Source organism: Phyllopteryx taeniolatus, chromosome 18, assembly GCF_024500385.1.
Source record: "Phyllopteryx taeniolatus isolate TA_2022b chromosome 18, UOR_Ptae_1.2, whole genome shotgun sequence".
Classification (NCBI taxonomy): domain Eukaryota; kingdom Metazoa; phylum Chordata; class Actinopteri; order Syngnathiformes; family Syngnathidae; genus Phyllopteryx; species Phyllopteryx taeniolatus.
Window position 1 is genome coordinate 9522698 of NC_084519.1, and position 13460 is coordinate 9536157.

Consider the following 13460-nt stretch of genomic DNA (forward strand, 5'->3'; position numbering starts at 1 on the left):
GCGGCTCGCTGACGAACTCACTTTGCGAGGGACAACAAGGCGCTCAGTCATGTTGTCACAATGACACGCATTGTTCCACTGGACACTCTTGGTAACAAACTCGCTCTGTTCCCTCTACGGGCTTTTTCCAATCCAGGTTGCTGTTTGATTCCGGGGCCGGCGGGAGAAGGACCTCGCTCTTTGCGGTCGTTTGCGCGAGGAGGCGTGGCCGAGCGTCGCTCGCAAGCGGGCTCGAAATGTCACATTGAGAAAACTGGCACGGTTTGAATGTGGTTATTATTATATCACAGACAAACGGGGAGAGGGACAAAAGTATCGGGACAGCGAGGCCTAAACACGATCAGAAGCGCTGACCTACATTTATGAAATGCCTTGAAATGGGAGTTTACTCAAACACGTTTTGTCACTTTTTGGCTTCAGTTCAATGGACATTGTGCTACTCCTTCTGGTGTGCGTGCCTTAGCCACTTGGGAGCAGTGTAATCCAGACATGGATGTACTATACACGGAGACGGTCACAATTTAGCTCAGTAAACTGCAGTAATATTAGTTGTTCTTCGCAAAGACTAAAGAATATATGTCCGTCAGTATTGTTATGGTGTCAGGCTATATGTGTTGCTTCACCGTTTGCATTCAAATAGCCATTGCGCAGGGGTGTCAACCTCATTTTTGCTGCGGGCCACATCGTAGTTACGGTTTCCTTCGGAGGGCCGTCATGAGCGCGAACACATATACAGTAAATGTACAATTGCCTCATGTTATTACATATACACACAAAAAAATCGACGAATAACTATATTTGAAACCAGAAGCAAGTAAAAAGTTGTTTGTTCGGTTTATTTTGAAATGGGGCTTGGTAACAAAAATGTTTGCAATCAATGTTCTATAAAAGGGAACGCGATTTGCAATGTTGTTATTTTAGCAAGAAACATCAAGTTGACGCACTTGATTTGCTTCCGCGGGCCACATAAACTGATGTGGCGGGCCGGATGTGGCCCCCGGTACTTGAGTTTGACACCAGTGCCTTAAAGGCTTCTAACTCCGCAAGACAGATGCTATTCGTTAGCCCATCTATGGCATTCTGCATTCTTTGTTAACATTAAGATGAACAGACGTCTTGGTTTTATTTCCTCGATAGTCTCGTTGTCTTTTTAGTCCTCGTTTTAGCACATGTAAGGAGACTGGAAAATGTGTAACAGAGCTGATATTAACTGATTAGAATCAGTTACCTGGGTATATGCAGTTTAGTACGTGTGGGTAATTGGTTTCAAAATATTTCGTGGGGGGGGGATCCCTGCTTCTCCAAAGTCCGACTTTTCCACTGCGGTCCGTGAACGCAGCACATCTCACGACAACGTCAGGAAGCGAGAAGGCGGACAGTCTCCGCCTTCGAGGCGAGAAACAAGAGAGGTGGAGTGGGAATAACAGTCAGATGAAAGAGTCGTGGCTGAGGAATGCGCCACCTTTAGCAGCCGCCTCGGACATCGTCTCGTCCCTATGAAAGACAGAACGACCGCATTGACGTGTGAGTACGAGCCGGCTTTGAACGCAACATCCGCACCGACCGAAAAACAAACCAAAAAAGAGGTCGATAATGAACTTGAGGAGGACGTATAGGCAGGCGAGACGTATGGACGGGGACTAACTATTACGTAAGCACGAGGCTGGAACCGACTTCAACAGTTGCGCCACAATAGCATCATAAAAGGTCCCGCAAATCCTTTTGGGATGGATTTGCAAAGTGTGTTTTGTTGGCTGTCAACTTTATAGTGGAACTGAAGCCACTTTAACGCACTTTTGGAGAAATTCTCCATTCTAAATGACTCCTTTTATATTATTATTATTATTAATTTTTTTTACCAGTCTCACACGTCTACCGTGTGCCAAAGTGGACGTGGCCTCGCTGATGATATCTGTCAGTGTGTTCACCCGAGATCAAAACTTCACGTGTCTGACATAATGATGAGTTTTATTATTATTATTATTATTATTTATTTTTATTTTTTTTTCCCCCCCATTGAACTCGTGTATGTGCAGGCCCCCAAGTGTGTGTCTCCTCACGCTGTACTTTTCCACTAGCGTCCGCTTTTTTTTTTTTTTTTTTTTTTGCATCGACCCCCCTCTCTCCCTCTCTCCTCTGTTCAAGCTCTCCCACTTTGTGTGTGTGTGAGTGTGTGTTTGTGTAAAGGGAACCTGCGTCATTGCTGTGCCGTTAAACTTGAACAGCAACTGATAGGCCGAGTTTCATTATTTGCTTGGCTGCAAATCCACTTCACAAGTCCTTGCATATTGTGCAAAAGTCTACATTGATTTCCGCACCTGCATGGGGGGGGGGGGGTAATGTTAGGAATTCTCACTTTGCCCACGCCTTGCTGTGGAGAACTGTAAGCTAATTGATGGAATAACAATCCCACCCCCAAAAGCTAACAGTTGGCCGTAAACAATCATTTGAGTTACAAATGAGCGGAGTTTTTCAAAGCATTGGGCTGAAGATTGCTTTGAATGAGGAAAACAATGATCGACCCAAAAATGTAACGAATTCTCCCTTTGCCCACACCTCCATATCTTCATTCATTAAATGTGATGAAGAACTTTTACTAGTTGAGGCACAATTATAACCCAAAAGCTAACAATCGGGCATAAAAGAATCATTTCAAGGTAAAGCGAGCAAAGTTTGGGGCATTTATTATTATTTTTTTTTTACGGTGTTCTCAATCAGGGAGTCTCGTGTGGTGTTCAGGGACACATCTGGCTGTAATTAGCCCTTACTTTTGAGCATTTCAGCGTCGTCTCGGTGGTCCTTTTGCGGCCAGACGTGCTCTTGACGTGACGCGAGGTTCTTCCGCTGACCTTCTGACGTATGTCATTGCGTAAAAGGTGTGCAAATAAATAAAGACAGTTGAAAGAACACTTTTTGTTATTTTATTTGACGCAAGCGCACGCACAAGAGTGTGGTTGTGGCCCAGTAGAGTTTAGTGGTCTCTGATTCGTCCGTGCCCGGCGCTGGTCGTCCAATCGTAGCGAATGCGTGTCGCCGTGAGTCACGCCCACCCGAAAACACCCCCGCGTTCATCATAAAAGCAAAGAGACCAAGTTGAAAGCTGTCATTTCGCTTCTCCTTCGCCGCCAGCATGACGATCAAAAAAACAGCGATGGGACAGCCCGAGATGACGTATTCCAAGAGCAAAGGGCTGCTGGCCTTTGTCAGCGGTATGGGCCTGGATCGTAACCCGTGGATATTTTGGTCCAAAAGGATTCATTCAAGAGATACTTTGAATTTTCTTGCAGCTTTCATGAAACAGAGGAGGATGGGTTTGAACGACTTCATTCAGAGGCTCGCCACCAACGCCTACGCCTGCAAACAGTCAGTTCTCCTCTCGTACAAATACAAATAATTGCTGCTTGCAAAATGGTTATGGATTTTATTCCGCAGTTCATCCTCTACCTCTGATTTATTATTAACGCGATTAGATAATTGTTTCATTAAATATGATGTCCATCTGTATTTGTTGTTATTATTATAGTGCATAAGAACTATTGTTATTATTATTATTTATTGTTACTTCTAGTTAATATATATATTTTGTCCGTGAACTTTAAAAAAAAAAAATCTTTTTGTTACTTTTAATAGAACAAAAATAATGACATTGCTGTAAATATAATGGGTATCATTATTTTATGTAGCATGTAATTTTATTTAAATCCTATGTATTTGATTGATTTCATTAAATACAAGTATTTAATTAAATTTGATTATATACAATATTGATATAATTGTTGTATTCTTTTTTTTTTAATTTAAACATTTGCTTTTTAAATCCAGAGTTGCAGTCGATCCTGAACCTCAGTCCTATAATTTCATTTAATGAACTTAATTAAATACAATATAAATGTTTATCATTTAGTATTCTTTTTTTGCAAATTTTCATTTCATGGTTTGATTTTCTTTCAGTCCAGAGGTACAGTCTATCCTGAACCTGAGTCCTCAGCAGGATGCTGAGCTGATGAACACCAACCCCTCCCCTCCTGTGAGTGCCTTCAACTATCAATTAGAAAGCACAAAAGTTACATTTCAACTATTAATTATTTTTCATATCTTTTACACCATGTCAATGCTAAGTATGCTAAAATACACGCACAGGACACCTTATTAGGTACACCCGCAAAATCTCACCCAAGATCCAAAACAAGAGTTAAAGGCGAAAGTGGGGAAACTGAGTGTGTTGAACCCCACCACTGGGAAAAGTTCAATCAAATCCACGAGAGCAGTCAGAATGAATTGGAGGACGCCCAGTGGATGCATGTCAAATTAAAGTTCCGTTTCGCGTAGCTAACGTGGGGCGCACGTTCCTTCCAACAGCCCAGCCCGACGCAGCAGATCAACCTGGGCCCGTCGTCAAACCCGTCGGCCAAGCCCAACGACTTCCACTTCCTCAAGGTGATCGGCAAGGGCAGCTTCGGCAAGGTTCTGCTGGCGCGCCACCGCGCCGACGACCAGTTCTACGCCGTCAAGGTGCTGCAGAAGAAGGCCATCCTCAAGAAGAAGGAGGTAATCATCCAAATAGTGTTCTTTGGAGCCCCCGCTATATCGTGGATTTTTGTTCAATTGCGTGCGTTCCGTGCAGTACCACATTGTGCCACAACATGTCGGGCAGCACTGAGCTGTACTGGAAGGGATGCAGCATAATTAACAGCAAGAAGAAGACACCCCTCCAGTATAATACACTTTTGCCATTCTTAATAGGGCAGACCGATACGGATTTTCTTTAGGCCGATTCCGATATCTGGCAGAAAAAAATTCAGTTAACTGATTAATGGGCTTATTAATTCCCAAAATATAAAATGAATAATATAACTTGGTCCCTTAACACAATTACAAAGATATGAATTACATTTATTGACGGATTTTCACTCTGTCCCTGCCCCCCCTGTCCCCGTTGAGCTCGCAGACTTTTGTTAGACTGAATTATATGGTTTGGTTGAACATTTTGCTGTTTAAATATCAAATGTTTAACTTAGTTGTATGTGAGTTTTGTGCCTATTATTTGGAGAACTGTGTGAGCGTGTCTACTTTTCCTCTCCTCCAAGTGATGTTACATGATAGTCTCTCATTTCATGAGGGAGAGAGAGTGAGAACAGGCGGTTAGAAATATTTTAAACCAGTGGGTCTCAAACTCTTGATGCCAAGTACCACCTAAAAAAATGTTTTTTTAAAATAAAACGCTCCTAGTACACCACCTTGACCAACATTAAAATACACTCGCCAAAAGGAGACACAAACGAGACAGGGTTTTTATTCCTAAAAAGTATTTAATATTATTGTAGGCCGCAGTAACATACAGTACAGTTTGAACATTATCACCGTATTCAAATATAGGGGAAAAAAGAAGAAAAAAATGACTTAAATCATGATTCATTTCAAATGTATTGCACATAAGTTAGATACAAATTGTACCTGAAGAAATGTTTAGAAACAAACAGTTCTTAACGATGAAATGTAAATGTACTGAGCTTCTGTTAAATACAACTGAAGTGTACTTAACAAAAAAAGAAAAAAAATGTTTAGGCCACCTAACATGCGCAGTTTGAACATTTAATTTGGTGTTTCTTTCGCGTACCGCTCGAGGGAGCCCGCGTACTATTAGTGGTACTAGTACCCCGCTTTGAGAATCGCTGATTTCAACTATTTTTAAATGTTTTTAATATGGTCTCTATAGCACAGATTTTCATATATTTTGGGTGGATCTGGAACAACTCCCCCATGTTCGATGGAGGTTAACTTTAGACGAACAACAAGAAAGAATTGCTTTTGGTCTCACCTTCTAAAACGTGTCCGGTCAGGAGAAACACATCATGTCGGAGAGGAACGTGCTGCTGAAGAACGTCAAGCATCCTTTCCTGGTGGGACTGCATTACTCCTTCCAGACTGCCGACAAGCTCTACTTCATTCTCGACTACATCAACGGAGGAGAGGTGAGTCGCGGCGCGGTTGGAATGGAAACACGGATGGTACGAATGATCACATTGAGGCGCCTGCGTCTTTAGGGAAAGTCAGGAAGGAAGTCGTGGGGGCAGTAGGAGAGGCGACCGTGTCCAGAATTAGTCGTGTGTGCGTTTGAAATGGAGTTCATTTCCTGCCATTGTCGGATGAGCAGACGGTGAAATCCATCTGGAAAGAGCAGACAGATTTTTTTTCCCCTCATATATTTGTCACCTTTCAGCCTTTTAAACTCTTTAACCGGAGGCTTGATGGTTTTTATGACGAGACGAAAAGCGCAGACCGCCACCAAGGCACAACAACCTTCTCTCTGCATAAGCCTGATTTTTAACATTGCGGCACAGAATTTTACCTTGAAGATTTTTGTGCTTTTTATATTTAAAAAAAACAAAATCTATTTTTATCAAGTGGCTTGGAACAATTACACGGTTTTGTTGCCTTCTAGTCAGGCGTAGATGGGTGGCGTCCGTTTAGGTTCATTGCCCAGTAAAGTGCTATGATGTAATCTGCGATGTATTCATCTTAAAAATACTCGCAAAATTATAATACAATAAGACACAAAAGAAATGAGAGGAAAATTGTAGTTAAAAAAAAAATAATTTCATTTGGACAATTTTTTACAAAATCTTCATGTAGGATAATACTAAAAAACTTGAAAAATTGAAATATAGATATATCTATTTTCATTCAATTACATTTTATTATACATTTTTTTTAAAGCAGACGTTTACATGAAAACATCATCTGAGTGATAAGAAGCAAAGAATAAATCTTATATTTTCTGACCCTTTTTACATGAAAATATTTACATTTGAATTTCCCTTTTAGCCTCTCTATTTAAGTAATATATACAGTACACACACACGGGGGGACGCATTTTTGAGTGAAAGGAACATTTTTGTTTCCTTCTATAAACTACTGACAGCGTAATTCCCCAAATTCAAATATTTAATTTAATAGTTACTTAGAGCATTCATTTGCAGAAAATGAAAAATGGTCCACCAAGTTTGGGTGAAAAACATCAGTAGTTGGGGAAAAGTATTGAAAATAAAAATAAAAAAATAATAATAATAACTCCAGTAAAAATGTCTAAAACACTCAAATAAATGTATTTAAATTATATATTACACAGGTAAAAATTTAAAGTGCTTTAAAAATTCAAATTGAAAATATGACAAGTAAAAAAAAAAAAAAGAGTTGGGCTAACCCCTATGCAACCAGTGAAACTTAATGAACATTATTGTCGAGCTGAAAATAACAATGCTCTTCATCCAACTTGTTGTTGTGGTTGTCATTGTCGTGGGTGCAGCTCTTCTACCACCTCCAGCGGGAGCGCTGCTTCCTGGAGCCGCGGGCGCGCTTCTACGCCGCCGAGATCGCCAGCGCGCTGGGCTACCTGCACTCGCTCAACATCGTCTACCGCGACCTCAAGCCCGAGAACATCTTGCTCGACTCGCAGGGCCACATCGTCCTCACCGACTTCGGCCTGTGCAAGGAGAACATCGAGCCCAACGGCACAACGTCCACCTTCTGCGGCACGCCAGAGGTAAAAAAAAAAAAAAAAAAAAACATGAAAAAAATCATGTGGTGGGATGCCCTCAGAAGTGGTACAAAAATACTTCAAAAGTCAAACAAGACGTTTATCAGCAAATGTTGTTAAAGGACCAACTGGAACGCTCCAAAGGAGGTATGATTTGGACTTCAACCCATTTTTTTTCAAAAGTCAAACAAAACTTGGAGTCCAAACCATCATCAAATCATGTAAGGAGCATCTAAACGTTCAGGGACAAACTCTTGCAGTGAGCATTGAATAGAACAAACTCTTAACTCTTAATTTATTTATTATTTTTTGGAATGATAGTGCCCCAAACGTCAAACAAAACTTGCAATTTAGTCCAGAAAGCACAAACAGTTGTTTTGCCTCAAAAGTCAAACAAAACTCAAGAGTTCGGGAAAAATTCATTATTATTTATTATTTATTAAAATGTATTTTTGATTAAAATTAATTTTAAGGCTCCCAGGCTTCGTTGAAACAAGACAAATGCTTTCTATTTGATGTCTTCTAGTCCTAGCTAACCTTGTGCTCGGGGTTTTGAACAGTATTTAGCTCCCGAGGTGCTCCACAAACAACCGTACGACCGCACGGTGGACTGGTGGTGTTTAGGAGCCGTCCTGTACGAGATGCTTTACGGCCTGGTGAGTCTCGCCTTCACCTATTCTTCTTCTTTTTCTTAGCATGTTAGCATGCACGATGCTAACTGCCATTTGCACCCCCCCAAGCCTCCCTTCTACAGCCGCAATACGGCCGAGATGTACGACAACATCCTGAACAAGCCTCTGCAGCTCAAGCCCAACATCTCCAACGCCGCCCGCCACCTTCTCGAGGGCCTTTTGCAGAAGGACAGGACCAAGCGGCTGGGATGCGCCGACGACTTTGTGAGTTGGGCTTTTGTCGCTGGACGCTTTTTTTTTTCCCTGTCATATAGCGTGACTGACTGATTGGCTGCCGCTTTTTGTTTCCCCAGATTGAAATCAAGAACCACGTTTTCTTCTCGCCCATCAACTGGGACGAGCTCAACGCCAAGAAGATCACGCCGCCCTTCAACCCCAACGTGGTAAGGATTTGTCGGGATTCTCAGTGCTCAACAGTGCCTTCTTGGGGGCAATATTTGTATTTGACAGTGGAGGGATCGTGCCAAATTCATGTGTGATATTACACAAAAATACAAGATAACAGAACACAGCTCTGGTGCCGTTCATCGGTATTTATCCAATAACATCACAAAAACATTAAGAAACTGTATGAAGATTACATCATACTCACCAAAGTTGCTAATTATTAAATGAATTAAGAAGTGCAAATCACTATAGATGGGTTTTACGAGTCAAAATCGACTGTAACAAGTTTTGCTCTGACCAACCAATCAGAGGATGCAAAAAGGCTGACATCATCAACAGCCAGCGCTCTGGTCCTGTGGGGATGAAATTCAAATCTTATTGGTTAACGAAAACGTCCCATTCTAATAAACTGTAGTTGGATGTTACCTGGGGCAACGCTAATAATTCTGAAGGCAGATTATTAGATTGACATAGCAACACAGAGGCTGAAAGATGATTGAACAAAAAAAATAAAAATCCAACGTCTACATATATACTTAGAAGTAGTGCAGTCAAGAGAAAGGCTGCGAAATGAAGAGAATACACTTTTGGGAGAAAATGAATCCAATTTCAACAATAGCAGAGTGAGTAGATTAATCCCATTCATCCATAATTTCCCAAATGTCCGTGTTTTTTTTTTTCCGTTAAAATTCATGTGTTATTCAAGAGGAATTAACAAAAAAAAGTTCATGTTAACAAAAGTAAACTAGTCACTGTCCAGTGAAAAGCATGTTTTTTTAATTAAATAAAAACAACAAAATTGACCGTAGAAACTTTTTCCAAAAAAGGTACTTATTGAATTTTTAAATAATAAAATATATTTCTATATGTAAAACAAATTGTGTATGAATGGCAACAGGGAGACACAGGTTAATTATGTACTGCTGCCATCTAGTGGAAGAGTATTTAATTGTTATGTCACTAGTATAGCTAGATCAACGATAGTATTCATCCATCCATCCATTTTCTGAGCCGCTTCTCCTAACTAGGGTCGCGGGCGTGCTGGAGCCTATCCCAGCTGTCATCGGGCAGGAGGCGGGGTACACCCTGAACTGGTTGCCAGCCAATCGCAGGGCACATAGGAACAAACAACCATTCGCACTCACAGTCATGCCTACGGGCAATTTAGAGTCTCCAATTCATGCATGTTTTTGGGATGTGGGAGGAAACCGGAGTGCCCGGAGAAAAGCCACACAGGCACGGGGAGAACATGCAAACTCCACACAGGCGGGGCCGGGGATTGAACCCGGGTCCTCAGAACTGTGAGGCTGACGCTCTAACCAGTCGGCCACCGTGCCGCCCGATAGTATTCATGGAGGAATAATTGCAATAGTAATTGAAGCACCCTACAAATATTTTATAATTGCCTACATTAGTAACTTAAACAGTAAATATACCGCAAATGATGATCCGAAAAGCGTTTATTATTTCAAACTCAATTCCAACATTACCTTGAAAAAAATAATAATAATAAAAAAAAAAAGGATTACAGATGATTAGATTTTTTTAATTTTTTTTTTCATTGCACATGTGGTTGAGACTCTGCTTGACTTCCACTAACAACCCAGGCTAATGTTAGCTTCTCAGTGAAAAACTTTTCTTTCTCAGTCAAGGTGCATCACTTCAATGTACTTGCTTGACACCAATTACTGTACTACTTCACCATTTACATCTGGCGGCATACGTTATACGTTATTTGTCGCATAAAAATAATTTCGGGCCAGTGAAGTAAAATTGCATAATTCCCCGCTCAGCGACTAATCCTCTCGTTTGCGCTCGTCCTCCAGACGGGCCCCAACGACCTGCGGCACTTCGACCCCGAGTTCACCGACGAGCCGGTGCCCAACTCCATTGGCTGCTCGCCCGACAGCGCCCTGGTCACAGCCAGCATCAAGGAGGCGGCCGAGGCCTTCGTTGGCTTCTCCTATGCCCCCTCCATGGACTCCTACCTATAGGAAATGCCCCCTTCCCCCTTGTGAGGACTTCTGATGTAACAGTTTCACTAGATTAGCATCTTAGGGGGGGGGAAAAAACTCTCGTGGTCACTTTGCAACTAACTGCTGTGTGTAAATATTCCACGAATGGACGCACAAATTCCCAAAAGCGTTCCCGACCGAGCCGATAAGCACACGCTCATCTACGTAGCAAATCATGGTCTGGTTTTCCTCCACATTCCTTTTGTTTTTTTTTGGTTTTTTTGGTGCTTTTGTCATTTTTCATGGGATGAAAAAGGGAGCAAGCTGAATGTTACAGAGCGGCCGTTTTTCCTCAAAGTTGCCTTTTTTTCAGTCATGGTGTCGCACTTAAAACGAGAGGGCGCTGGCCTTCAAAGTCCCCGTCACGGCGACTGATCATTTTGCACACAGAAATAATATAAATGGTAAAAGAGAGACTTGCTGCTATGTTGTCATAGAAAATGTTAGCACAGCGCCCCCTACATGTCGTCTTCCTTTGTTTCCCTTTTAGGCCAGGTGAACAAACCCGCTTCCTCTAGGAGCATTTATTCCATATCCTTGATTGGTTCCTGAACTACTACGCTCTTTTTCCTTACTAATAAAGCAATTCATTGCACTAGTACAAAAACTGTCTTACTAGTAACGGTTTTTCACGACTAGTGCTACTTTTGGCCTGCTAGTACACAATTAAAACTTACCAGTAAACGACTGTGCTGCACTAGTAACACTACTAGGCCTAACTAGTAGCCTCCTTGACCCTACTAGTAGCACCAAAATGCCCACAATTATTTTTCCTCACTAGTAACATGTACTTGTCCTACTAGGATTCCAAAGTTGTCCTACTCGTATTCAGGAATGACGTTACGAGTTATACACAGTCGTTACTAGTGTGCGGAATTGTATACTAGTGAGGACAAAGAGCATACAATACATGGAACTTGGATGGCTTTGAAAGCCGTCTTAGCATTTATTCGATATCCTTGAATATCTAGCTTAAGGTCCGCTCTCGTATCATTTTTCACGGTTGCCTTCCATCAGGCACAGGTAGTGGATGAAAACTTTATCGAAAAAAATGCTCAATCTGCATTCCGTATTCTTCCCCAAGCGAACATTCTGTCATAATATTGGTCTTGAAGTTTGTTTGTATATTTGGAGTCAAGTGTACTAAGTTGTAATGTAAATAGAAGACTTGAAAAAAAATCAAGGTAAAGGCATAGATGTTGTATGTAATGTTAATTCATGTTGAAATGTACTGTACATTGTAAAATTGTTTCAAGATTTAACGTGACCATTGCTGGTTTGCAATAAAACTTTAACTTTATTACGCCGATATTGTGTTTAATACGTGTATAAAATGTATCACGTTTAGGTCATTAAGTCATTCACTGGTGTGAAAGTTTATATTCATGACCTTGAATCCAACCATTTACTGCTGACGACAAATGTACGTAGAAGGCGCTCTCGCCCAGTTTGTGAATATCAAGTTTGTAAACCACTGTAATGACAAACAGATCCCTGTAGAAGGCAGTGTTGCATCGCTTTGGAGTCAAAAGTACGTGTCGCGATCGGGGAAAAAGATGCTGCAGTTTATGGAGTGAATGGCGAACGCCATGTAAAAAAGCCACTGATGTTCAACACGAACCATCCCGTGAATCAGCATCGTGATTTTTCACAAAAAGATATTAGCATCAAAGTCACTGTTCTAATTGACATGTATCTCTTCACAAAAAGCTTATTTCCGGTGGTTTTTGGTGAAACTGACCCATGTTCTACTGCTGATTACGACAGCAAAGAATGGAAAAACACTAGCAATAAACTTTACGTTAGGTTCGGGTCTTATATTGTCACAATAAACAATATTCTGTGCATCTTGAAAGATGAGTCAAAATACTCTTAATATTATTTCTTAATAAAAAAATACATAAATACAAATTTAAAAAAAAAACAATATTTTGATAAACACTTATTTGTGACTGGATTACATTTCAACAGGCAGTGCAAAAGTACAGCAACGGTTTGCAATTCCCAGATTATTAAAAAAGCCCTTTAACTCGACAACATAAGACAACATATATGTGCGTGTGTGTTATTAGACTGTTATTCACTCATAAGATAACTAAGTTCAGGTCAAAATGGTATGAAAAGATAATGACTATCTTAAGCAGCATCAGTTATGTAATGACAACTTTACGAAATACTAGTGTAGTAGAACAAAGAGACTTGACCTTGATACTATACTTTTATTATGAACAGTGTTAGGAAGTAATACAAATACTCACTTATTGTACTTCAGTAGATTTTTCAGGCGTCTGTACTTGACTTGAGTATATATTATTTCGGATGACTTTTTACTTTGAATGCCTACATTTGAAAACTTTCTACTCCTTCAATTGTCAAAATAGGCTTGTTACTTTTTAAAAGCCTGTGCCTAGCTTTTTTTTGTGTGTTTGTTTTGTTTGTTTTAATTTTTTATACTGACTAGTGTGAAGTGTTTTGATGGTCCTACATTTCCATCTGTTGGCCAAGCCTGGCATCAATCTAGTGACAGGTACTACTGTCTTTCCGAAGATAACAAGGCCTACTGTTGATTGATACTTTCAGAGAGGTATCGATAGAACAATGTGCTTATCATTGTGGTTACTGGAAGAAGCGTACTACATATATTCATGAATAGTTATTATTAATAGTTTGTTAATATATTTGTAGTTATTAATATTATGTCATGGTTTTTAAAACAATGTTTTGTTGGAGTTGCTGTCTATGCTGCATAATTCATTTCAAACTATTTGCATAACACATATGAGACAACACAAACAATGCAAAACATTAACCATCAAAAAATGCTTGTAT

The 13460-nt window shown here is 40.5% G+C and overlaps 1 protein-coding gene across 4 annotated transcripts in view; it reads left to right on the plus strand.

The window, feature by feature from the left end:
• The window catches only part of sgk1 (serum/glucocorticoid regulated kinase 1), a 36018-nt gene extending 24087 nt beyond the window's left edge, over positions 1-11931 (plus strand). For 2 of the 4 annotated variants that reach the window (XM_061754890.1, XM_061754891.1), the window contains 9 exons: positions 3288-3363; positions 3952-4027; positions 4360-4548; positions 5841-5972; positions 7307-7543; positions 8098-8193; positions 8278-8433; positions 8523-8612; positions 10443-11931. In XM_061754890.1, the coding sequence (XP_061610874.1) occupies positions 3288-3363; positions 3952-4027; positions 4360-4548; positions 5841-5972; positions 7307-7543; positions 8098-8193; positions 8278-8433; positions 8523-8612; positions 10443-10610 (1220 nt within the window). In that variant the 3' untranslated portion in view covers positions 10611-11931. Of the gene's footprint in view, positions 1-1367; positions 1525-2332; positions 3210-3287; positions 3364-3951; positions 4028-4359; positions 4549-5840; positions 5973-7306; positions 7544-8097; positions 8194-8277; positions 8434-8522; positions 8613-10442 lie in introns of those variants that run through there. The other 2 variants (XM_061754893.1, XM_061754892.1) reach the window with 2 other exon arrangements.
• Positions 11932-13460: the final 1529 nt, after the last annotated feature.